Source organism: Pleurodeles waltl, chromosome 10 (assembly GCF_031143425.1).
Source record: "Pleurodeles waltl isolate 20211129_DDA chromosome 10, aPleWal1.hap1.20221129, whole genome shotgun sequence".
Taxonomy (NCBI): domain Eukaryota; kingdom Metazoa; phylum Chordata; class Amphibia; order Caudata; family Salamandridae; genus Pleurodeles; species Pleurodeles waltl.
In genome coordinates, this window is record NC_090449.1 from 1,000,860,385 (window position 1) to 1,000,885,561 (window position 25,177).

At 46.0% G+C, this 25,177-nt stretch overlaps 1 protein-coding gene across 4 annotated transcripts in view; it reads right to left on the bottom strand.

The window, feature by feature from the left end:
* NHSL2 (NHS like 2) overlaps window positions 1-25,177 on the bottom strand; it is a 773,603-nt gene that overhangs the window by 290,816 nt on the left and 457,610 nt on the right. The window contains exon 1 of one of the 4 annotated variants that reach the window (XM_069211848.1): window positions 2,593-3,067. The exons of the other annotated variants lie outside the window; for them this stretch is intronic. Within the exon in view, the coding sequence (XP_069067949.1) occupies window positions 2,593-2,635 (43 nt within the window). The 5' untranslated portion in view covers window positions 2,636-3,067. Of the gene's footprint in view, window positions 1-2,592; window positions 3,068-25,177 lie in introns of those variants that run through there. 4 annotated transcript variants of the gene reach the window in all.

Genomic DNA, 25,177 nt, shown 5'->3' on the forward strand with positions numbered 1-25,177 from the left:
TAAGTCCCTACAGCACGTTGCTGCTACTTCAGCGAGACAGATAGCACTTAATGTTGCCTTGTCCCCATGGCAAGTGATTATTATACACATCCCACGCTGTTTGCTGTCTTTGTTACCCGGTGCCTCGGCTTAGCAACAGCAAATCCTATTATGAACATGCACGACTTGCTGTGCAAATTCTCAACATGGTATAGTTGCCATGGGTAACACGCATTACTGGCATGTGTGAATTAGAACACGAATTATCCCCAAAATATAATGCATTGTTAACAAAAGACGTGTACTGATATGTAGGTATCCTGCGGTGAGATGAATTTACTAACAGAGAAGTTACCAAAGCTGATGCAAACATCAAGAGGGTGGGCTGGCTGCAGGAATGGTGGGAAAGGCTATGATATTTGTTATTTAAGGATGTCAATTTAGTAAAACTCTCTCCTTTCTTTGATTTTTAGGACCTGCAAAATGACAAAACAGACAGCGCAAGGTGTGGGATCCTGTCTAGCAACTGCTCACCCTGTCAGGTTTTTACACAAACATCCCTCGATTAACAGCAGGAAGGCAGATGGTGGGACTCAGTGCAATGCCATCCTAGGATTATTGTAAGAGATCCGATAGGAAAGTATTTTGACCTACTAGAACGGCAACACAACTGTAAGGTGTGTTAGTTACAACTAGAATTGCGACAAGGAACTGGTAATTTAGTACAGGATCCTACAGATTGCTACAAGGGACTATTAATTTAGTACAGGGTCCTGGGTATTGTGATAAAGAACAGGTAATTTCCGAGGAATTACAAGAAGGGAAGAGTAATTTAATACAGGATCTTAGGGAATGCAACAAGGCACTAGTAATTTAGTACAGGATCCTAAGGATTGCAAAAAGAACTGGGAAGTTAGCACAGGATCCTATAAATTGCATCAAGGTACTGGTAATTTAGTACAGGAACCTTTGGATTGCGACAAGGAACTCATAATTTAGTAGAGGATCCTATAGTGTTCTTCAGGACGTTACCACATAAACATTCTATAGGTTTCTGACCAGATGTTTGCTTTCTCTTGGGAAGCACACAGGATGAACTGGAACAGACAACCGGTCAGTGGTGCCTCTGTGGGTTTGAGGTCCAGTTCTACAGGAATACTTCTCTCATTGAGCACACATCCCCTTGGGATGTGAAAGGTGTGAGTTCACCTCACTAGTTTCTGCACTGGATGTTCTACTGCTCCAAGGCTACAGGTGTCCGAACCTTCCGGAGAAGGACTCCCCAGGGCAAAGCTTGAGTCTCCGGCACACCAGCCCAACCTAAAATTCGAAAGCAGTTCTCTTAAGGTCATCAGCATTTCTTGACAATAACATTGTTGTATTTTGGCCATTGGTCCCATTAAGAAACACCCTTTCTGGATTATTCATAAAAACCACACTTAGATGTTGTGCAGGTTGAAACACAAGTGCATAATTTCTACTGTAAAAGATAATGACACATAGAGACACACCCGTTGGGTCTTAAGTGTCACAGATTAAATTACAAACTCACTTTTAGACAGTCTCAGAGGACTCTCATACATGGAAATACCCTTCGCTTTAGTGTATTAATCAATCATCACTGACATATGTTGTGATCTGCAGATCACATATTAGAAATCTGGCAGGGATAAATCAGCGATCCTTCCTACGGAGGTCAATAAATTGAGTAGAATTAATTTGGGTACCAGTAACACCTATTAATTACATCGGTATGAGAATGGAGTATAGGGCTACAGTAAAAACAAAAAAACTTCACCATATGGTTATTAAAACATTAGTTTTTGTTCCAAACCTCTCAAATCTTACTCAGATTTTGAGAGTTCTGAGGTGAATGAACTTTTTTGAGAATGGACCATGGCATAGTTAATAGTCCTGAATGCAGTAGTCCACTTTTACAGAGGCCCACACCCACTTACAAATCTGTTAGTCTAAACCAATCTTGCCAGGTATGAGCATGAACTACCTGGGCTAGGTAATCACTGGGAGATTAGAAAAGTTATATGACGATTTCTTGGCACCTTTCTCTATACTTCCTCTCAATGAAGAATCAGATGTAAGGATTTCTGCAATATGCCTTACTTGAATGTGTCATATCAGCTTCACGTATGTGTGTCATATATTTTCAACTTTCTGCAATGATCACAAGTGTGGGCGACATCTCTCGGGGTCGACATGGAGACTCTCTGATTCCAGACTGCTGCCTTTGACAGGCCAGCTGGGTTGGGGGCCTGGGTTGCTTTCAGAGGCACTCATACCTCAAGAAAATTCTGGATTTCACTATTGTTCATGGTATGCGACTGGTGTTCCTAGGCCCGCTGCTTGTTCAGAGTTATAGACCGCCTGAGACATTTCTCAGTGTCATACTATGCCACCCCACCTCACATACTGGGATGTAAGTAAGTGTCTTAGAGCAAAAGTTAACATATCCAGAAAAATGTACGCATCCCAGGTTTGAGACTACTCTAGGTTAAACTCATGGTTTCCATTAAACTGTCAGAGAGGGCGACTGTGGTCCAGAGGCTGGCAAAGAAGTGCCCCACAATGCACCGCGAGGTTGCCACCCTAACTTACCTCCTCTGATCCTCGTGAGGGTTAGCAGCTGGGAGAGCTCCATCCTGTGACCGCAGGCTCCAGGAGCCGGAAGTGTCCTCGTGAGACCGGCTCAGTCCACAGACAGGTCAGCAGAAGAACTGGAAGTGATCCAGCCGGGAGAGGAGGCTGCTCCCCCCTTGACAGCTCCCCCGAGCCGCCGCTCCTTCTCTCGGCATCTACCGCCTCTCCCTCCACACATGCCACATCTCGGCCAGCCCAGGAGAGGCAGAGGGGTCCGGAGGCACCGATCCGAGACTTACTCCTGCCAGCGGTTTAAGTGAGGGTTTATCTGCCCACTTAATCTTCCGGGACCCGCAGCCCAGGACCCCGCTCCGTGCCGGCGGAGACAATATCCAAAGAGGCTGTCTTGTTTCAGAGGCTGCACCCGTTGTCCGCTGCACCTAGGCACTACACCGGGGCTTCGAGAGAAAGGCAAACTTGCCAGCCCCATCCCAGATGCCGCACTCCGCCCCTTCCCCTCCTCCCAGCGGCCGCAGAAAGAGAGGAAATGTCCAGGAACTGACTGCACCGCTGAGGTGCCCCCGTCTATTGTCATTTCCCTGCCCCCTTTCCTTCCCATAGCCATTGCCTGTGAAGAACAATTTAAATGATGTACAAATATTAGTGGCGTTGTGAGTACACCAATATTTGTGCAAGCAACGTGTTTATCTTCCTTCGAGTGTGAGGGCGTGGCGGGCAAGGGTAAAAACTTGTGAGGTGTCTTAAAAGTTTTACATCCGATTTCTTTTCCTTCGAACCAAACTTGTGACAGACAAGGGGCATATTTATCAAAGTATCCAACGCTGATCTCAAGTTAAACCCCATTTTAACCTTTTCGAGGACGACGAATAATTAGTTAACAGGTGACTCTTCGATTTATTAACCCTGACCTATTCTGTACAATGGAATTTCATGGTGGTTATCATTTTTAAAGGCAGACAACCCTCAATCCCACAGCTATAATAGCTATTTATGAGTGCAGCCAGAAACTTACAATGTGTACATTTAGCTCACCCTATCTGTTTGGGACAGAGTGACCACCGAGACTCGTTTGTGTGTAAAAGGCCGCTTTATTGGAACAGGTGCCCCTAGACCTACCCCCTTGGCCTTTGCCTTACAAAACTAAAACCTCACTAGACATGAGTCACCTGACCCCGCCCCTCCCCCTCCCCTACCCCGATCCCTCCCCCCCTTCTTCTGGACCTGTCTTTTCCTTCCTCTCGTCTCCTTTACTTTCTCCCGCCCTACCTACTTCTCTGAACCTGTCTGCTCCTGAGCAGTCTCCTGCCTGTCCTTGTCTAATTAATGTTCCCCCCGTCCTAATACCTGTCTTTCCCTGCCATCTCCGTCCTACCCCCGAGCTTTTAATAGCTGCCCTGCAGCTGTCCCCGCCTTGGCAAGCACCTGTCCAAGCGACGCCTACTTAAACCCCCCCTCCCCCAGGACACCTGCTCCAAGAAAGACCCCTAAATCATCCATAACATAAGGGAGGGAGGGGAAAGAAACACCGAGCCCGCCTGCCTACACCCAGGCCACCAGGTCACCTTCCCAAAATGGTGCCTGCAACTACGAAATGGCCGTCTAAATACCCGACCCACCCCCTTATAATTGGCACCCCGGATGTCCAAACGCGTCCCGGGTCGTGCCACCCGTCCCAAAAACCCCGGGGGGGAACTCCTCGTTCCTCCTCTTCCCCCCCGAGGCCCCATTGGGACAGAGTGACCACCGAGACTCGTTTGTGTGTAAAAGGCCGCTTTATTGGAACAGGTGCCCCTAGACCTACCCCCTTGGCCTTTGCCTTACAAAACTAAAACCTCACTAGACATCGAGTCACCTGACCCCGCCCCTCCCCCTCCCCTACCCCGATCCCTCCCCCCCTTCTTCTGGACCTGTCTTTTCCTTCCTCTCGTCTCCTTTACTTTCTCCCGCCCTACCTACTTCTCTGAACCTGTCCGCTCCTGAGCAGTCTCCTGCCTGTCCTTGTCTAATTAATGTTCCCCCCGTCCTAATACCTGTCTTTCCCTGCCATCTCCGTCCTACCCCCGAGCTTTTAATAGCTGCCCTGCAGCTGTCCCCGCCACTAGAAAAAGGCCCTGACTTTTTCTGCCCCCCCCACCTAGGACTCACGTAGTAAAGCCTTGAGCTGCTCTCTCAACTGTAAGAGGTATAACTCCATTCCCATGAACGAAAGGTGCACCCCATCATCCCTAAAAAATTCCACGTCCTCAAACCGGATGTCAGCATGCTCTAAAAATGAAATACCTCGCCCCACACAAAAACCCCTCATTTCCTTATTAATCTTACGTCTGGCCCTCTCTATGGCCCCTGGTTTCCTGGCCCCTCTCCACACCCGACGTGGCATAAACGCCGTAAAAACGATATGACATCCCTTCCACTGCTCGCTCACTAACTGCAGATCTCTTTTCATCACCTTGAGCAAATTCAAGCCCGTAGATCTAACTAAATCATTTTCCCCAAGATGAACACAAAGCAAATCCGGACAATGTCTCCTCCCTCGCGTTACCTGCAGCCGAGGAAGTAGCTCCCCCCATAGCATACCCCCTTTCCCAATCCACGACACCCGATAACGATCGTTATCGAATCCCAGATTCGACCCTGACGCAGTCCTTCGAGCCTGTCGTTGTGCCCACTTTACGAAAGAATGCCCAATCACCCATATCTCCAAATAGGCCGCTTCTGGCCGCAGGACAACACCTGCAAAAGAAAAAAGAGATGAAAGTATTCATTCCTTCCTCCCTATAGGCCTTCTAACATTCACTTCCCCGCACATATCTCCTAAAGCAATCCGACCTCCATCTACCCAACGCCATCATTTCTTCCCTGTCCCAGCCTTTTACCCCTGCTTCTGTAGCCATTCCAATGCGAAATGAATGCGTCCCAAATCTCTCTGCCTCCAAACCCATACCCGCTAGCCCTTTTCTCAATACTGCCAAGAGCTGCGCCGCCGTCACCTTGCGACCACCCGCATGACAAAAAACCGGACCCGCCGAAAGATCCGACCTCGATCGCAGTAAGGCACCCAATCTCACCGGGCAAATGTCCTTGCAAGGGTATCGACGAAGGCAAACCGTAGCCCCGGCGCCTTTCTGATCAGTTTTCGATTGACGAACCCAGAGAGCCAACCCTTTTTTCACCACCCGAACCTCCCTCCACAAAATACCCGTAGCTCCCGACCGGCCCAGCAACTCCGATACCCGAAACGCTCCAAAGAACATCCAAGACATGAGGGTCCCGAAAAGAATAGCCTCGCGCTCATCATAGCACAGACTGCCCATACTCGCTATCAAGCCTTTTAGCATGGTCAGCGATATCGGTTGACGATCCAGGCCCCGCTTTCCAAATGATTTGTCCCAACCTTGCAATATTCTCGTTCCTAATTCCCCAGCCGACGGCGGTTAACCCCATAAAAGCTTACCCACAAAACCGATGGCCGACAACTTACCCGCTATCGTGACTCTCGACTGACCCTTACCAATCAAGTCCATAATGAACTGAATCACATCCTCCACCACCTCTTCCTGCCGCGCCCGCCGTCGCGCCCCAGATCCCAGGAACTCCTCCCATACTTTCGCATAAGCCCGCCTCGTGGACGGTGCCAAGGAGTTCATAACCAGTCGAAGTATCCGTGATCGCCTACTCGCCATAAAACTTCCGGCATGCGGATTCTTCTCACTGCCACGCCCGTGGTTAATCCATGGAAGCGCTGCCACTGCGAACGAGACAAAGCATCCGCAATGTCATTATTCACCCCCGGAACGTGTCTCGCACTGAAGTGAATGTCATTACGCAAACATTGCAAGACAAAAACGCGTAGCAGCTGTAACAACCCTGCTTCCCGCGCCGACTGCCCGTTGACCATCTGAACCACTGCCAAGTTATCGACCCGAAACAGCACCCGCGAATGTCTCAGCTCCGTACCCCATAAGCACACGCTACGATCAGCGGAAAAAATTCCAAAAACGCGATGCTACGACCGCCGTGCTTCCACTCCGCTGGCCATTCCTCCGCGCACCAACACCCTTCCCAATACAACCCAAAACCCGCTGAACCCGCCGCATCCGAAAACATCTGAGCATCCCACTCCAACTCTCTCCAGACCTTCAGAGGAATCCCATTAAATGACTCTAGGAACCTTGCCCACATGCGCAAATCCTCTCGAACTCCCACCTTCAAACGCACATGATGGTGGGGTAGTGCTTGACCCGCCAGCGCTAGAGAAAGCCGTCTGCAAAACGTCCTGCCCGCTCGCACAACCCTGCACGCAAAATTCAAATGTCCTAACAAGACCTGCACCTCCCTCACCGTAACCTTACGCCTCCGCAGTATTTCTTCAATTCGCTTGATCATATCGGCCTGTTTCCCGACAGGCAACCGCGCTACACCTGCCACCGTGTCCAGTTCAATCCCCAAGAACGACAGCGCCGTAGCTGGCCCCACTGTCTTTTCGGGAGCCAGGGGCACACCCAGATCTCCCATAATGTCCATAAACCAGCTCAGCACCGCCGCACAACGCGGGCTGTCTGCTGGCGCCGCAAAAAAGAAGTCATCCAGGTAGTGCGTTACCTCTTGGTGACCCGTACTTTGCACAAAAATCCATTGAAGCGCCGTGCTAAATCGCTCAAACAGCGCACACGAGCTGGAGCAACCCATGGGCAGTGCCTTGTCCACGTACCAGCTCCCCAGGAACTGGATGCCCAACAATTCAAAATCGTCCGGGTGTACTGGCAGCAGCCGAAAAGCTGACTTGATGTCCGTCTTTGCCATCAAAGCCCCCGGCCCCAACTGATCCACCATCTGAACCGCCACATCCACAGACGCGTACGACACCTTCGTGAATTCCTCTGGGATGAAATCATTCACTGATGACCCTTCCGGCCAGGACAAGTGATGAATCAACCGGAATTGACCTTCCTCTTTTTTGGGCACTATGCCAATCGGAGACACTATGAGATTTTCCAAGGGCCAATAAGAAAATGGGCCCGCCATGCGCCCCTCCTTTACCTCCTTCATCAACTTCCCTTGGACCATTTCTTCCTTCCCACGCACGGATCGCAAATTCTCCGCCCACCGACGCTCCCGCGGACCTTGATATCCCAACCTGAACCCAGTCCGGAAACCGCGAATCAGCAACTCAGCGTCATCCTGCCTGTCATAACCCTGCAACCCCACCTGCAATCTGTCTACCTTAACCGGCGTAGTAGCCTTTCCCCGCCACTCCTGGCCGCTGGCGCTGTCCTTCCTTTCCCCCAGTATTGGCCCCTTGACCCCCACTTGCCGAACCCCCTGCACTACCCCCAGTCTGCTGTCCATTACACGCTGTGACCGGATGACGCCCCGCGCATTTTGTACACTCGTGCCTGAACTTACAGTACTCTCTGGTACATATACCTTTATTGAAGTCCCAGCATGCTCCCGACCTTCCTGTCCCTGCGCCGCTAGCCCTATTGGGGCTGGAGCCCCGGGACCCCACCCCCTGCGTGGGGCGCTCCCGAAAGGGACGATATATTATGGGCAACCCACTAGCCGTAAATACGGTCTTCCCAAACTTTGCTGGCCCCATAGTGTGCTGCCACAAGTCTGTATCAATTTCTCCCCATTGCACTTCAGAATCCGCCGCCATGCGCGCCCAAAATTCTTCATCGTATTGGCGCCACGCGTATCCCCCATAATTGAGCTGCGCTTTTCGTATGATATCCATGTATTTAAATAAGGATACCGACCGCTCCGGGAATCGCTTGCAATAAACGCTTGCGAAAATCAAAAAGGCCGCCGTCCAATTCTCTATCGTATCCGGCACTTTTGGCCGTTTAGAAAGCTCCCACTCTTCCTCTTTGGAGCCCTCCTTGGCCCTGATCTCCCGATGTAGCAATTTTAAGATGTCCACATATTCTCCTTTCCAAATTTTTTCTTTTGTTGCCGGCATTAAATGCGCCCCCAGCGGCTTAGCAGTGCCCATATATGGCAGCTTCACCTTTTTCGACGCCGGCTCCCCCTCCTTTTCCTTGGCTCCCTTCTCCGCCCCGTCAGCTGCTGTACTATCCCCCCCTTCAACCGAGCCTAGGCCCTTCGCTTCCTTCCCTGCCTTCACCTCGCTTTCCTTTGATACCTCCGTGTCCTGCATATATACTCCCTTTACTAAGCGCACGACTCTTCTCTCGCCTCTGAGGCCACAGAAATCATTGAGCATGACGAATTCTTACCTGGAGATAGCAACGGGGGCCGCTCCTGAACCGTCCGCGCCTCTCCTCCCTTTCGCTCTCCCCGACGTTCAACACGCCGTGCACCTGACCGCTGTACCTGCAATGACTTACGGACAGGGTTAGACGTACCCCGCCCTCCACTCTCCCAGCACTCATACTCACTCTCACTGTTCCTCAACTCGCCCTCTTCCAAACTCTCCTCTGACCTTACTTCCCACTCGGCCGCACTCGCACCCGAGCCACCGCATCTCACACAGCTGGAATACTCCCCTCTCTGATGTGCCCGCCGTCTGGACGGGCCCGAACGTTGCTCCTTCTGGGCCGCGGCGACGGGGGCGCCAAGCCCTCTCCTCCACACCGCCCAGTAGAAGCGTCCGCAGCCCCACTGCGTCGCCTGCTCCCTCCTGATGATGCTATCTGGCTGGCCGCCCAAGGACCAGCCTTCTCTTCTCCCCAGTGCACTCGATCCGCATCCTGCTCGCCTGGGTCCTCCTCACCGTAGTCCAAAAGCCCCTGCCAAGAAAGGTCTGGTGTGCCCGGGGACTAACTAATGTCCCAATGACCCCCTGCCCCAACCCCCTCCTCCCCTTCTAACCCTTCTTCAAACAGCCCCTCGTCCAATCCCCTAACCTCACCCTCCAGAATACCATCCCCAAGGGACAAATTAGGTGCACCCCCCGAACTGACAGGGGAGCCTCCACCCTCAATACACCTGTCGCCCCCTAAATCCCCGCCCTCCTCATCGCTGCTCCACTACCTTGGGGTCCCCTTCTGCCTCCTTCTCTTGAAAAACCCCATGTTGACCCCCCCCAGGAAAAGAGCCCACGCCCCACGGCCCGAAATGTGCCCCATCCCCGTGCCCCACTTTCCCCTGTTTGCCCAATGGAAAAGCCCCCGTCACAGAAGTTGCCGCGGAGGCCGCAGCGTCTCCCGCTGCGCTCGCCTTTAATTTCCTACTCTGGGAACCTCCCCGGCGCTCCTGGCGTGCGCCCACCGCCTTTCCCTTCCCTTTACCCTTTTATTGTTGCGCTCGCCTCGGGCGCCCCAAGTTGGCCCTGTTCCAAGGCCTGCTTGCCTGCCTCCACACGCGGCCCGCCCTCCCTTTCAGCGCGGAGGCGCCACTCTGCCGCCTCTGAGCGCGGCCCGGCTTTCGGGGAACCCCCGAGGATTCCCCCACCCGAACCCGCCCATATACCCTCCTCGGGCCCGCCCCAGGCCCACCCCTCGCCCCCGCCCCGCCCCCCGAGACGCACACCTTACCTTGCCGCTTGCTGCTACCCGCGGCGGGGAGCACGCGGCCACCACCGCAGCCACTCCGGCAGAGGCCCTGCGCGCCGGGCGGGTCGGAGCCAGGGCTCCCTCCTTCAAGAAATCGAGCCAGCCCGCCTGGCGCAGCATCGCAAGCGCCTCCCGCACCTTCGCCTCCGACTCTATCCCTCCGACCATCGCTGCCATCCTGACCGTAACACACGCCGAACAAGGTAAAAACGCCTTACGCTCTACCTTTAGCTATGCCGCGATCGTCCTTTTTTAAGCAATGTGAAAATATGATATGTATGCTACTTCTATATAAGCCTGACACACGCCACAAGAAAGAAACGCAGGAAAGAAACACCGAGCCCGCCTGCCTACACCCAGGCCACCAGGTCACCTTCCCAAATTGGTGCCTGCAACTACGAAATGGCCGTCTAAATACCCGACCCACCCCCTTATAATTGGCACCCCGGACGTCCAAACGCGTCCCGGGTCGTGCCACCCGTCCCAAAAACCCCGGGGGGGGGAACTCCTCGTTCCTCCTCTTCCCCCCCGAGGCCCCATTGTCCCCCTCCCACAAGCTACTTGCAAAAACACCCTCTCTAGTTAACAGTGAGATACAGCCACAGATTGCTTTAGTCCTTCCTGGACTCTTAATGTTATTTTCGACTCCTTCCACGAGCATCACCTGGGGTGCTGCCGCCACTGGATTTGACTCACAGTTTCACAAGGAGTGTGTGTATACATCCAGAGGCCAGATGAGCCACCCTCAAGCCCAATCCCTGGCAAAAGCCTAATTTATGAGCAGCACGGATGTCACTTGTGTGGATATCATAACTTTCAGCTTTTTGTCCAAAGCACAAAATTGTGCCTTTTCTCTTGGACCTTAAGATGTCAATATCTTTCCAAATAAGGCTAGCAGCCCTTAAGTTGCTTACCACAAGGTGGGATGAGGGTGTGGTCAGGGTGTGGTCCGTGTCGTAAGGGGACCAATACCACTGCCTTCACCACGTGGAATGAAGATATAGTTTGAGTTCTTAGGGGAGCAGTGACCGAGTTACATCACCTTAATTCCAAATGAATGCAGATGTGGTTTGTGTTGTTAAGAGAGCAGTGACCTGGAGACACCACTTAATGAGAGGTGAAATGAAGGGAAAGACCATTTTTCTTGGGCGAATAGTGTGAGCTAGTTGACCCTTTTTACCCCTAGATGGTCTTGGATTTTGTCTTTGAAGTAGTTGGTTGCTCCCCCTTATTACAATTTGGAAAGACGAATTGGTCAGTTTTGCGAGGGTTAATAGGGAACTGGTACACCATCTGAGCCATTAGGGGAGTGGTGGTTTTCCTTCAAAGACTAGTGATCTAGTTCCACCACCTTTCTACCAGGGTCAGTGAGGGTCTGGCCTTGCTTCTCAGGAGAGCAGTGACCATTTGTGAAAGCAACTCTGATCTTGAGTGTGGTCCCATCAGTAGTACAAGGGCCTATTGATCATTGCACTCACCATGTGAATGAACCCATATGTTCATTTCCAGAAGGGCCTCCATTGCATGCCCGCAAGATGGCTGAGTGAGTTAAACACTGTCCATTTACATTTGCTGTTACATGGAGGTCAAAATCTCGTTGAACATATTAATGCCAAACCAGCCTTCCCTGATTGTGAGTTCATAGTGTACAATTAATCTGGATTATAGTGACAACATTTATTCACAGTGATTACGGGTGGCGGAACTGTTGTACGAAACACTATATAACATAAGGTCCCAAGAAGACACATAAAGGTCTGCAAATTATGATTACAAATCACGACCAGTCTTTTGAGAAGTTATCTCCCAAAGAAGAAGAAACTCACTGAAAAAAAGCTGTCATTTTGTCAGTTACTGCTTCATGGGTTGCTTCCATTGAATTGCTCATAAAACATTACTTCTCAATGTTGCAGCACTTTCTTCACCATCATCACATTTTATTTTGAGTGTTTCATCTCCAGAGTTTATGTGTACATGTACCAAGTTCTAACACTGCCATCCAAGTTAAATAAAGCAAAGGGTTACTTTCAAGGCAACTGAGATATGCACACTCATTGTAAGCACTTTAAACTTCCTAGTATGCTGCCAGAACAGGGCTCCAACCACTGAACGTGGACACCCCAAGGTACCTCCTGGACCACTAAACATGGACATCCCAAGGTACCTCCATCTGTTGTTAGAGTAAAAGTCTAGTCAACCCAAGGGTATTTCAAATCCTGAAGCAAACACTGGCACTGCAAATATTCATGATCTGTCCGAACACGAGGGGTGCACTCACTAAGATAACTGTGATTTTCTGCACATCTCCTCATGCCCATCCTTCATTATCATGGTGCTTGCGTTGTCCTGCCTTGAATTATCCATTCGCAGTGTGATCATGACTTAGTAGCAGGCAGCATTCCTTCATTCCATTCTGCACCCATTCACCAAGTCCATCTCAGTATAGATACTATTCAATTTATGGACAAGAGTCGGACTTGTCAGTAACTAAATATTTTCATCATATAATTCCCATTCTACTATGTATACCCCTAACTCTTATTAGTAAAATTCTGACACAATCGTACACCAAGAATGTTCACTGTAACAAACTATTCATGAATAGAAGGTACAGATCCAGATTGAGGCTGCAATATGATGGCTAACTTAACTGAGAATGCCCACTGGTCATGTTACAAGTTGGCAAATTAGGAATTTCCAAGGAAGCCATATGTCCTTTGTAGAGGTTACCAACAACTAATTTGTCTTCCAAACGCACAATTGCAATCCAGTATCTATTAGATAAGTGTGATAGTTGTCATTTATGCTGAAGGTGTTGGTTGAGTGGGTTTCTCTCCAGTCCCTACTGAGGTGGGTACGGTGTGCATCACTGGTATGTTGGATCACAGAAACCCATCTATCATCATTCACAGCAGTAGTTTACACCACTGCCAATTGCGATGTGAGCGTTGTGACTGCTTAGGACCAAATTTACCTGTTCTGTTTGTGTTTCTGTGTGTGTGTGTGTGTGCGCGCTTCTTATGCTGTACCTTATATTCTTATGTGTGACGCCTGCACACCTGCTGCCATATCTCCCTTACTCAAACACATAAAAACACCTTTATACACCTTTATTCTATTCAGAAGGCTAAGTGATTGGCTTTGTTGATGCTTTTTAAAATTGCCTCATAGACATATGAAAGATCATTCCAATGGCAATTCCACGGAAGGCGAAACATCTACTCCACATAGATGTGAGACAGACAAGGGTGGTCATAACACATTCAGTAATAGAACCCTTTAGGCCATAGTTGCATCCTGTGCCTAGTGTGAACTTCGTTGAGGGTTGCACGTTTAGGAAAACGACAATGGGAAACCTGGAGAGGAGTTTTTTGCTACACCTTGAGCCACCGCTCATAGACGTCCACCACCTCAGTTTTTTATGGGTTCAAACTTACAATGTTTTACTCTATCCTTACACCCGTTTCAATCAGGGACTTCAATGACCAGGCACTTCAAGACACTCATCAATGAGAAATTAAAATTGATTTCATCAGTTTCTACATGCAATAGAACACATTAGGGGTGACTTTTATGGTAGCCCATAAATAAAAAGACAGCATAGGAACAGCCAAGTAGAACCTTAAAGAACTATACAATGATGGATGTGTGTGAACCAGTGTTTCGCAGACGGGTGAAAGAGCTTCCTCTGGAAATACTTACTGGAACTTTGATACAACCTCTGATCAATTGAGTTGGAGTCCACTGAAGTTCTATCTGTTTGTGGATGGTAAAGATCAACAACCATACAGTTTAGAGTGCTTATGGTCTGAAGATGAACCAGGATTGATTTTCTCTGATAAGACAGCAGACTCTACTCAAATCAGGGCATTTGTGAATGGCTTCAACATTCTCCAGCATTGTACATCCTGCTTTTTAATGTGTTTCCTGGCACTGTGCAACAGGGTTTATACCTCACTATTGTACTATCTAGCGACCATACACCAGAAGAGAACTTAATATCTTTTTAACACTAAACTCCAATGTTGCCTGACAAGAACAATTTTAGATAGGTACACGTTAGCCCACATACAATATTGATGATATTATTTTCATCATTTACTAATCAACCCTGTAGAAAAAGAAATATCATGATTGACCAGTGTAAGAACCATTGGTTAACAGGAGTCTCGAGCTATGAAGTTTGCTCCTAGAACCTACCAGAAATGTGTAGAAGAAGTGGATATAGAGACATGAGGAAAACAAGGATGCTAGACTAACAAATTGTGTGACAAATGAGTCTTAGACATGATTTGACTTTTTGTGCAGCTGTTTCCACATCCACAGTTGTCCCGTGTGATTCATCTAAATGTCCAGCAAAAGTGCACCAAACTATAAATAAGGCAAATAGCTTTTGGATTGGCTGTGGTTGGCCTTATTGCCTAGTGAAAACCCAGGTCTGCCTAACAGCAAGTGAGCAAATGATTCGGTAAATGATTGTTCACACTAGCAAGACAAAGTCCAGATAATGTGACACAAAGCTCACAACTAAGTCACAATGTGAAATATGACTAGGGCCATACTGTTGTCTCAGACTCTTTACAATGTTATCCATGGAATCCCAATGCACTCCAATGTCCCTTGGTTTGGTCTGATGGCTAATGTTGGATACATCACCCAGTCACACCATAGCTGTTGCACAACCATTGTGGTACTATCATAGGCTTTTTTACAGTATTCACCACAATTATTTGGTGAATCAGAGTTATCCTAGAGACAGCATCTTCTCCATTTCTCCTAAAGAACTACTCCTCATCTCAATTCTCTGCAGCATCCCAAAAGCTCTTAGCTCACTCCCACTTGTATTACAAGCTTCTCAAATGTAATGCATAGATTTGCTGCCTGTATGTAATGGGCAGTGCACCACAGTGCAAAGGATATCTTTTCTGTTCTGTCAGTAAACATAAAAATAAGTTGCTTCAATTGCTCACAACAATGAACGAGGGAGGGTGGCGATTCAACAAAGAAGGGGTCAAGTGTAATTTTCATTCAGCCATACTCTTGCCCTTAGTGGGATTAATACAGAGCACTCTGTTGTCTCCCTTATAGAGCACCTAGACTTGGAAGGGGATAAGGAAAACCTTCTCATCGCTACATTCACGCAGTTCTACAGCAGCACAGGAGCAGCAGTGGATGCTTTGGTTCAGTTGTCTACCCACACATATTCACTGCTGAGGCTAATGGTCAGTCTGCCCCAGGGTGAGGACATTTATTAAATCTAACTGTTTTTTCTGCACACAAGTGACCCTTGGAAGTTGCAGAGCACCATGTATGCTTGTTAAAGTGGGAGAACCTGACTGCAAAAGATGGGTGATAAGTTGATACAAGGACGTGAGCCCCCAAGGCTTTTTGGAATCCCACTGAGTGCTGATATTTCTTTGGTTGGGCCCAGTATTTTAATTAAAGGTGCCCCTTGACAAATCAAGAATGGAGCAGCACCGTATCCTCACATTGAGAGTTAACGGCACTAAAAATTCAGACAGCCAAGAAAATGTGTCTGGTCCTCATAGTATTGATAACCTTGGTGAGGACAGCACCACATGAATGATCAGTCCCCACTGATATTCTACATTCTTTGAAGCCATTGTGCCACAAAGCATTAAAAACACAGATATATTTACTTTGGTCCTCTGTGTAACTTTCTGTTGGCCCAGCGGACAGTCTCCTGCCATGCACATCAGGGGGCTGGGTGCCTGCAGGGGGATGGGCACAAATGGGGTTTGGGCACAAGGTCAGAATTTGTGCTCAGCAGGGGAGTTGGATGAATATGATAACAAGCATTTGTAATGCTATGGGTCTCATATTTGCTCCAGTTAGAGCTATTGGTGCTGTAAATTCCTAACTGGACTTTTCTTGCCACATTAAATTGAAAATTAAAAGTAAAACATTAGTTGACATAAGTGAGTCAATTCAAAGCTCCATGGCTGTTATGAGCATGAGCGTGAAGGAGAGACACAAAAGGAAAAATAGGTTAGCTCACAGTCAAACATATAGGCAATCGTGCAATTATCCATGTGACAATGTCAGTCTGCAAGGCGGTTACAAAACCTCCCCAGGGAGGGACAAACATAAAGCGTTTATCAATGATAACAAAGGATTTTTGAAAGGCAACCCACAAACAAGTGAAAGTGATGGGCCTATGGTGGATGTGGTTAAAAGCCCACAATACTTACAACAAGACAAAGCACTTGAGCACTCTACCTAAGAAAGAAGATATTCAGTGAAAAAAGCATATGTAAACTGATGATATAGTTAGGTATGGTGATAAGACCTTAATTTACATTTTTTTTAAAACAGAACCTCACTGGCAAAACCTAATTTGAGATGTCATCAATGATGTCACAATTCTGTCATTTAACATATAATGAGTGATGTAATATGTGAGATCATAAGCAGTGCATAGCGGGAGCAGGGGTGCAAGTTATGGTTAGCTCAGTAGACTGATAATACTTGAGATGAAGTGACTAAGACTGCACATATTGTAAGGGGGGTTAGTGGCTAGAAGCCAGCAGCTTCTGGAGGTGACCAATCTGTCCACCAACACCCCATGTGCTGCTAAGAGCGAGGCGTCAGAGTTTACACCCGGTACTTAATTTGTGCAGGTGGTTGCAAGAGGTGAGCATTGGCTTTCATTTTTGGGGACCAGGTTCTAATTTCTATCATCATACCTTTAGCACACAGCAAGAGAGTGAGAGGCAAAAAACAAAGAACAACCATTTGCAATGCAATGGGTCTCGCGTTTGTTTGAGTTAGAGCTATTAGCATTGTAAATTCCTAACTGAACATTTCTTGCCACATACATTGAAAATGAAAAGTAAAACAGTTGACATAAGCGAGGCGATTCAAAGCCCACGGCCACCATAAGCATGAGTGAGAAGGAGAGACACAAAAGGAAAATGAAGTTTGCTCGCAGTCAAATGTATCGGCAATTGTGCAATTATCCATGTAACAGTTTCGATGGCCAGGGCAGTAACAAAACTGCCTCAAGGAGGGACAAATGTGAATCATTTACCATTGATAACAAAGGATTTTTGAAAGGCAAGCCCATGAACAAGTGAAAGCGATGGGCGTCCGGTGGGAGTGGTTGAAAGCCCACCGATAGATCACAACAGGCCAGAGCGCTTGCGCGCTCAACCTGAAAATGGAGAAAGAGAAAGTTGGGAGAACAGTGACAGAGCGAGAAAGCAAGGATGAAAAAGCACCCGAAAGAGTGAGCTAAAGGGACTGGAAGTGTAAGGTCAAAGAAGAAAGAGACATGAGGGGGAATCAAGACTATACTGTCTTGGCATTCGCAAACCGGCGTTCGGTACACACACGAAACGCCACACAGACTACATAGAGTCTGGAGGTTGTTGGCTTGGTTTAGGACATGCAGCTGCCATTCAGGCTAAGCCCACTCATGTTCAGAGTTTGAAGATTTTGACAACCTACCACTTTTTGGCAATTAGACTAGGAACATACTTTTTTCCACAGACATGAGATCTGTTTCCTGACACATTATCAGCACTGCGCGTGCCAAGTGCAACGCCCACATCCTGCCCTCCAGCTCCTACCTGTCTGAGGTGCTGTTCCTAAAAACAATGCTGCATTTCATTTTTTTTTTCCTGAGGTCTTTAAGGAAGGTACTTTGAATAGGTAGCTCTGGAGGCCTATTTGCGTGGGGATATCTGTTGTGGCATGCTTCATCTCATGCATTACTTACGCATTATTCTGCATGCACAAATTAAGAAAGGAAATTGATGGTAAGTATTTCCCTTCACTGAGTCCATTGATGCAAATTAAACACCAACCACTTATGTAAAGGAATACTAGGTTGATTATAGAATCTCAGAAAGCTGTAAAATGAGATAGAGATAAAGAAATTAACCGCGGCAAAAACAAGTTTGAAAAGGTCAGCTAACATAGTAGCTGACTATAAATGCTTTCATTTATTTTTGCGATTTTATAAAGACCAACTTGCTCCATGGGCATTGGGGCACTCTACAGTTATAAACAGTGTTTCAGCTATACAGTGATGTATTTAAAATTCATGAGAATGTTGGTGCTGCATATAAAAATGTGCTTGAACACATATAATAATGATATTTTTACTGTATTCATTTTTTGATTGCTGACCATGATTCAACACAGACATGACACACTTCAAGTGTGGGTGGAGGGAGTATGCTGTGGTGGAGGAGCAAATTATGGGCCTCATTACGACCCTGGCGGCCGGCGGTAAACTGGCGATTACACCGCCAGCTATTATGACCGTGGCGCAATAGCCACGGCCATACCGCCGGCCCCCTCCACTAATCGGTCATAATCCCCAGGGCAGCGGATTATGAGTCCCCGACCGCCAGCCTGGCCACGGCGGTAAACACCGCCATGGAAAGGCTGGCGGTAAGGGGGACTCGGGGTGCCCCTGGGGGCCCCCAGGCACAGCCCCATCACGCATTTCACTGCCCGAATTTCTGGAAGTGAAATGCACAACGGGTGCTACTGCACCCGCTGCACATCAGCATTGCCGCCGGCTCTATTACAAGACGGCTACAATGTTGATGTGACTTTTCTGCTGGGCCAGCAGACGGTAACAGCGTTAATTATGTGGCATTTAATTATTTTTTGATTTTGCTCAGGTTAACGCTGTTCGGGCAAAGGCTTTGCTTCATTAGTACCAGGTTCACTTCAATAGTACCAGTTTATTACCCAAATACAGCAATAAGCATCAGAAAAGGGAACAGTCAATCTTTGTAAAGGTCCTTCCATTGCCGCGTTTTTAATAGTTTTTGATCCATGTGAGCTACAAACATATTTTTTTGTTAAAATCAATATATTGTGTTGCAGATGAAGGATTACGTGGCAGATCCATAAATATGTAGAAAACACCACAGCTGCAAAACCGTGTCATTCCAGTGGCCCTGGGTATGAAGTGGAAGGGAAGTGGAAGAGAGAGGATGTAGGCATTGCGTTGAACTTAGAGGTGCACAGATAGCACCCCACAGTCGTATATTTAACCACTTGATTGACACAATCCAGTAAGTGGAATTTCAGAAAGGGCCCATAGAAATGTGAAAACTCTGACAATATGCTGCTGCATTTGCAAGTTTGGGGTTGTGGGTGGCATTCGGGTATTGCTGGTAGGGTACCGTGCCAAAGCAGATGAGGATGCACCGACATCACTGGCCTCATGCATGCAATTTTCCATCCTAGCGATGCAGGCACATTAGTGTGTCAATATCAGACGGAAGCCCGTTTCGAGGGTGGAAAAGGGGAAGGAATGCTCTCCGTGCTTGGAGGGGGCTTAGAACAAGGCCTTTTTCGGGTTGAAAACTATTTTCTCAATGGATGAAAAAAAGAACATTTGTGTTACGTTTTAGCATGCATAATTGTCCACCGCAGCTAAGAAGTTTAGAAATCTGCTGCAAACGTATGACCTCTGTCATGTGATTATATAAGTACATTTGTGTAGGACATTCCCATTTGTAGCCCCGTGGGAGCAGATTTCCGACTTCTCAGCTAGATCCTTTGTGAATCGGTTCGTTATTGATGTGAACTTCCAAAGGACATGAAAGGAGCTGAGAAAGCGAGAAAGTCAATGAGTATTCGGACTTAAAAAGAAGCAGCTGCAGACTTCCTCGTAGCGCTACAAAGGGCAAGAGAGTTGCAGAGGAAGGCACACTGAGCGGCAATACTTTGACCACCGAGTCAAAAGCGCAAGTTTTTTAACATTTTGATACATACAGGCGGCCGAACGGCCTTTGATGTATCAGAGTACGTGTGATAACTTCGAGGAGTGACAATAATATCTATCTATCTATCTATCTATCTATCTATCTATCTATCTATCTATCTATCTATCTATCTATCTATCTATCTATCTATCTATCTATTATATATATAGATAGATAGATATATAGATATATTTATATCTATATATATATATATATATATATATATATATATATATATATATATATATATATACACACACACATACAAACACACACACACACACACACACACACAATCATACATATAATTAACAGGCAAACACTTGGAATGCACTGGGGCAAGCATCCAACGACACAATAGGTGGATTTGTGGAGGGGAAAATCAATGCTATATTTGTTGGCCTCCAAGAGTCTAATGTGTGTGGGCACCTACTAAATTAGAATATAACAATGTCCAATTATAAATGCACACTTCAGTAATGAGACAATAATGAAATGCATGTGCGATTAGTAGGCAAATGCTTAAGGTGGGTTAAGTCAAGAGGCAAATACCTGGAATAAACTGGAGGCGATGGAATTGGAGTACAAGCAGTGGATCAGCATCTTGAAAAATTGAAGAAACAGTTATGGGGATATGGATGGGGAAGACAAATCTGTCAATGTTGAACAATAGTTGCCCGAAAGTTGTAAAATGTCTGAGTGGGATGTTTACACCATCCCTCAGCGTCAACCAAAGCTTTTACGACAGCCCATTTAGAGTGCAAAACAGTAGGGTGGGGTGTGAGGACAGCTTTTATCCTATCCCTGCTGTGAGTGGCATTCAGTACAAGTTGCACTTCAGATTTTTCTTTCTTAATTCCATTATTGTTTCTTTCTCAGGTGAGCTTCCTTGTTCAGACCCATCAATAATGCTTTCTGTTTGTTGGTCCCTGACCTCTATCTTTCACAGACTTTCCCATGCTGGGGGTACAGATGTTCTCTTCTATACTGTCTTCTTTTCAGGCTACATACCTCTCCTATCTAGTGTTTATCTCCCTAGGCCAAGTTCCACATGTGATCCTCTGCGTAGTGCAGTGGGACCATCCTTATGCCCACTCTTTCTCCTTAAATCCTGCGCCACTTGTACAGGCTCATGATCCTTAGAGGAAATTATTCTTCCTTCTCCATTGGTGTCATTTGTGCCCCATTTGCCTTCAAGGTCCCAGCTGATAGAAGACCCTCTTTTGCCTTCCTTAGCATAAAGCACTTGACAAAAGTGAAGCTGATAGATTGTGAAAGTGTGTGCAGAAGATTTTAATGGTGCTTAATGTCCTCCAGATATGAGGGTTTGAGTGGTTCCAGGCCTCCTTGTTTTGAAAGTGGAATGGCTCCCCATGTTTTACCTATTTCAGGAGTGATTTGGGTGTGTCAGGGTGATTCCAGCAGTTCCTTCTAGTCCTTTCTGATTCAGATTAATCTGATGCCTTTATCTTCAGGACTCCCTTCATTAAAGCTGCTGTCCACATGGTTGATAGAATACTTGGTGGGCTTCGAGCTTACATATCATGCCTCCTCTTTGACCTGTATTAAAATGGTGACTTTCCTAGTTCTAACACAGATGAAATCTAAGATGTTTGTAAAAAAGCTTGCAAATATATCCATCCTGCCCTCACTATGTGCTACTCGGGTTGTAGAGGTAGAAAGAGCTGAGAATGCCTGTTTACTAGTTTCCTGTTGATATTTAGTGTGTATTTATAACCTTGCAGACTTATTCCTTTCCATGTTTGTTTGATTTTCTGGTGATTTTTGCACCAACAGACCCACCACAGTGGGTCACCCACACGCCAAGATGTAGCCTTTTTCCATTGATGATCACCGTGCTGCCTGGTGACTTGTTGTATTGCTCTCCTGTGGTGGGCAATGACATCTTTGCTCTTCAATTACAGTTTTTTCCTTATTTCTAGTTATTCCTCTCTTCAAAGTCTAACCATGTTTCTCCATGACAGTGCAACAAATGGTCTTCTCCAATATACTGCCACCCTCTCCAATAACCCCCTGCGCCATCTCTCAAAACAGAATTTCCAAGTATGATATTCATTGGCCTCACCATCCTAAACTCCAAGATTGGCTATCTGCTTATCCTACATTGAGGTACAACTCTCCCCAGTATCTAACGGTGTGCCCAATAACAGGCCATCTTATGCTTTTATTGCTCATATTTTAATAACCAGTGGTTCATCAGTCTTTAAATCTACATTTCCACACGCACCAAGGAGTAATCTTCCCACAATATAAAATTATCATGGTAAATTCTTTCTCTGCTGGCATGCCCCCCATGCTATTTTTGGGATCTAGTCCTTCCCATTTATGCAAGATCTTTTCTTTGGCTGTTGTAGCTCTTGCCTATGTTTGGATGCTATTTTCTGTATGTTGGATATGTACTCTGGATTAGTAGACCTGCACACATCAGCGCCTGGTGTTCCTTGGATTAAATACATCTGCAGACGTTGCTCTGGACTAGACGTTGGGTTGGTGTTGCTGGTTAGTAAATTCAATCTCAATTGGATAAGACTGAGATTTTAAAAAGGAAGTTATCTGAAGAGAACCGTAATAAAAATTAGACAACTATTTATGAAATGTTAATGTACATTAAGCCACTATTATTTATTTGTAGTATTTATGAAGCGCGGACCTGGTTGCATGCATTGTAATAGTACAATGAATGAAAAAGGTAGGGTAACAAGGAAGAAACATAGCTGGCAAGGGATTAGAGAGGAACAGAGACGTTCAGGAGAAAGGACTGCAGATAAACTCTGAACAGGTGAGTAATCTTTCTGAAGCAGACAAGGTACTCATTGGTGTTAGTTAGGTTGTTCCAGAGTCTAGGACTCATGCACAAGAACACCTGCTCTAGGGTCTTATGATATCAGATTATTTTGCCCCTTTCATGAGGTGTGTAGCTGTGTATGGGATGGCCCAGATACAGGAAAGATTAGCCTTGGGAGGCCTGCTATTAGACTATAGCAACTGTGGAGGTAAGATAGTACCAAGGGAATAACCAGAAAAAAACAATAAATAAAATACCTCCTATTATGAACCATGTCCTGAATGGCAAAAAGCAAACAAGGTATGTGGCCACTCCAAGGAATCTTTGGAAAAAACGTGAGAAAAAATGTGAGGTGATGGCTTTAATATTTAATCCTTTCTTGCTTTTTTTCTTAATCCTTCTGTTGATCCATTCTTCATTCCTGCCAGCGTTTCTTCCATAATTCCATCCTCCCTTAGTTCTATTATCCGTTCTATTCTCATACCTTTCAATCCTTCCAATCTTGAAAACTTCCTTCTGTTTTCGCCCATCTTTCTTTCCACCCTTTCTTTCATTGTCACATCTTTCCTGTCACCGTTCCATTGTTCTATCCTTCTTTCCAATTTTTCTTTCATGCTATCATGTATCTTTCTACCTTTCATTTTTTTGACCCATCTTTATTTTCATTTCTTTCCTTCCTGCTTTACTTTCATCGTTTGGCCCATCCTTCCATCTCTGCTTTTATCTCCTTCTTTCCCTATTCTTTCTATCCTTGTAGATTTCCTACCACCCCTTAGTTCATCTTTGCTTTCATCTCTTTCTATCCTTCCATCTCCTTTTGGTGCAGTCACTCTATTTGCCTCTCCCACTTTTTGCTTGCCACTTTTATAACTTTTCATTCCCCCTTCACTGTGCTTAACTTTTCTGTCAGCTCTTAGCCCACACCCACAGATCTGTAACTGTGTAATTTTGTATTAATTACCTTTTGTGGGAGACCTGGGATTTAAAGATCAAAGTCGAGAGCATCCATAAATAATATTTCAGTGGGCTCAGAGCCAACCCCCGCTGCAGCTGAGGAAGTGGGTGGTTGACAATGCACTTGGATAGTATGAAGGCTTGAAACACATTCCCGAGATCTTCAGGTGAAATGGAGAGTTTCCCTAGGAGATGAAGTTGGAAAGATGCAGTTTGGCTAGATTGGAGATGTATTGTATTGTATTGTAATCGTATTTATATAGCGCTTACTACCCCTGACGAGGCGTCGAAGCGCTTTTCTATGAGTAGCACGCTACTCCGTGTACCTTTGCCAGTAAAATGCTTTGGTGGATGGTGAATCCTAAAGATTTAGCAAAAGGTACTAGTGGTCATCTGAAATCCAGTTCGATAAGATTCTGAAGCCAAAGATGAACTGGGGGAAAAATGGCGTGTAGCAGGAGAAAATCTGTGTCAGACAGTATACGTTTGAGGGAGAATGCGATGATACATTGTTTTTAGGTTTCCTAGGAACAGGTTGAGGCTGAAGAGGTCTGAAGGGTTCTATACTTTGAGGTATATTTGGGTGTCATCAGCATACTTATGAATTGAAATTCTCTCTGTGTGACACATAGAACCAAGTGGTCCATGTAGAGGTTAAATAGAAGTGGTGATTGGACAAATTCTCGGTGTACACTGAAAGAATTTGGGAGGGATTGCTATCTAAATTTGTCCATTTTCACAATCTGTGATCTGGAAGTGATGAAGGATTGTAATCTTACAATTGTTGGAACTATTAAATGCAAAATTAAATATATGAGAATATTGGTCTTGAAAAATATAAATTAGATTTATAAGCTCAATTATAAAATTAACTACCAAGAAATTCAAAAAGAATGAAATTGCGTTAACAACCTACAACTTTCATTAACTGTACTTCAATCACAAATATGTGAATATGATAGTACTCCAAAATATTATCATAGAAAATCCAGTATAATAGCCCTTTATAATATTCTAAATGAAAACAAGTCTCGTGATGATTTAATGAAGAAATAACACCTAGAATAGCATATAAGAAACGGATGCAAATGGAAACAATTGACATTGGCTTTACCTGTTTTTACTGTATTGTATGGCAATGTTTTGTCCTAAAATTGAATGACGTTTCTAGTGTGAGGCTTCATTAACCAACCAGTGTGCCTGTACAAGATCAAGAGCCAAGGTAAACTCTGGTCAAGCATGAACGTCATTTTTGTTTTTTAAATGATGGTGAAGATGTCAAACACCATAATTAAGAGCTGGATTAAACTAGGTTCTGTAGGTATAATTGCACGTCTACACCAGTAAGTGCCAATGAATACAGAACATACAAGCATTTCCAGTGATATCAAATGCTGAATTATTTTACTGAAAGGCAAAGTGGAATGCTTAGAAGAATTACAAAGGGTAGAACTTTTATACAATTCAAAAAAGGTAACCATTGTTTTTTTTACATTTCCGCCAATTACAAAATACCTTTCAAATTATGCTACTTGTTACTTTATAAACTATAT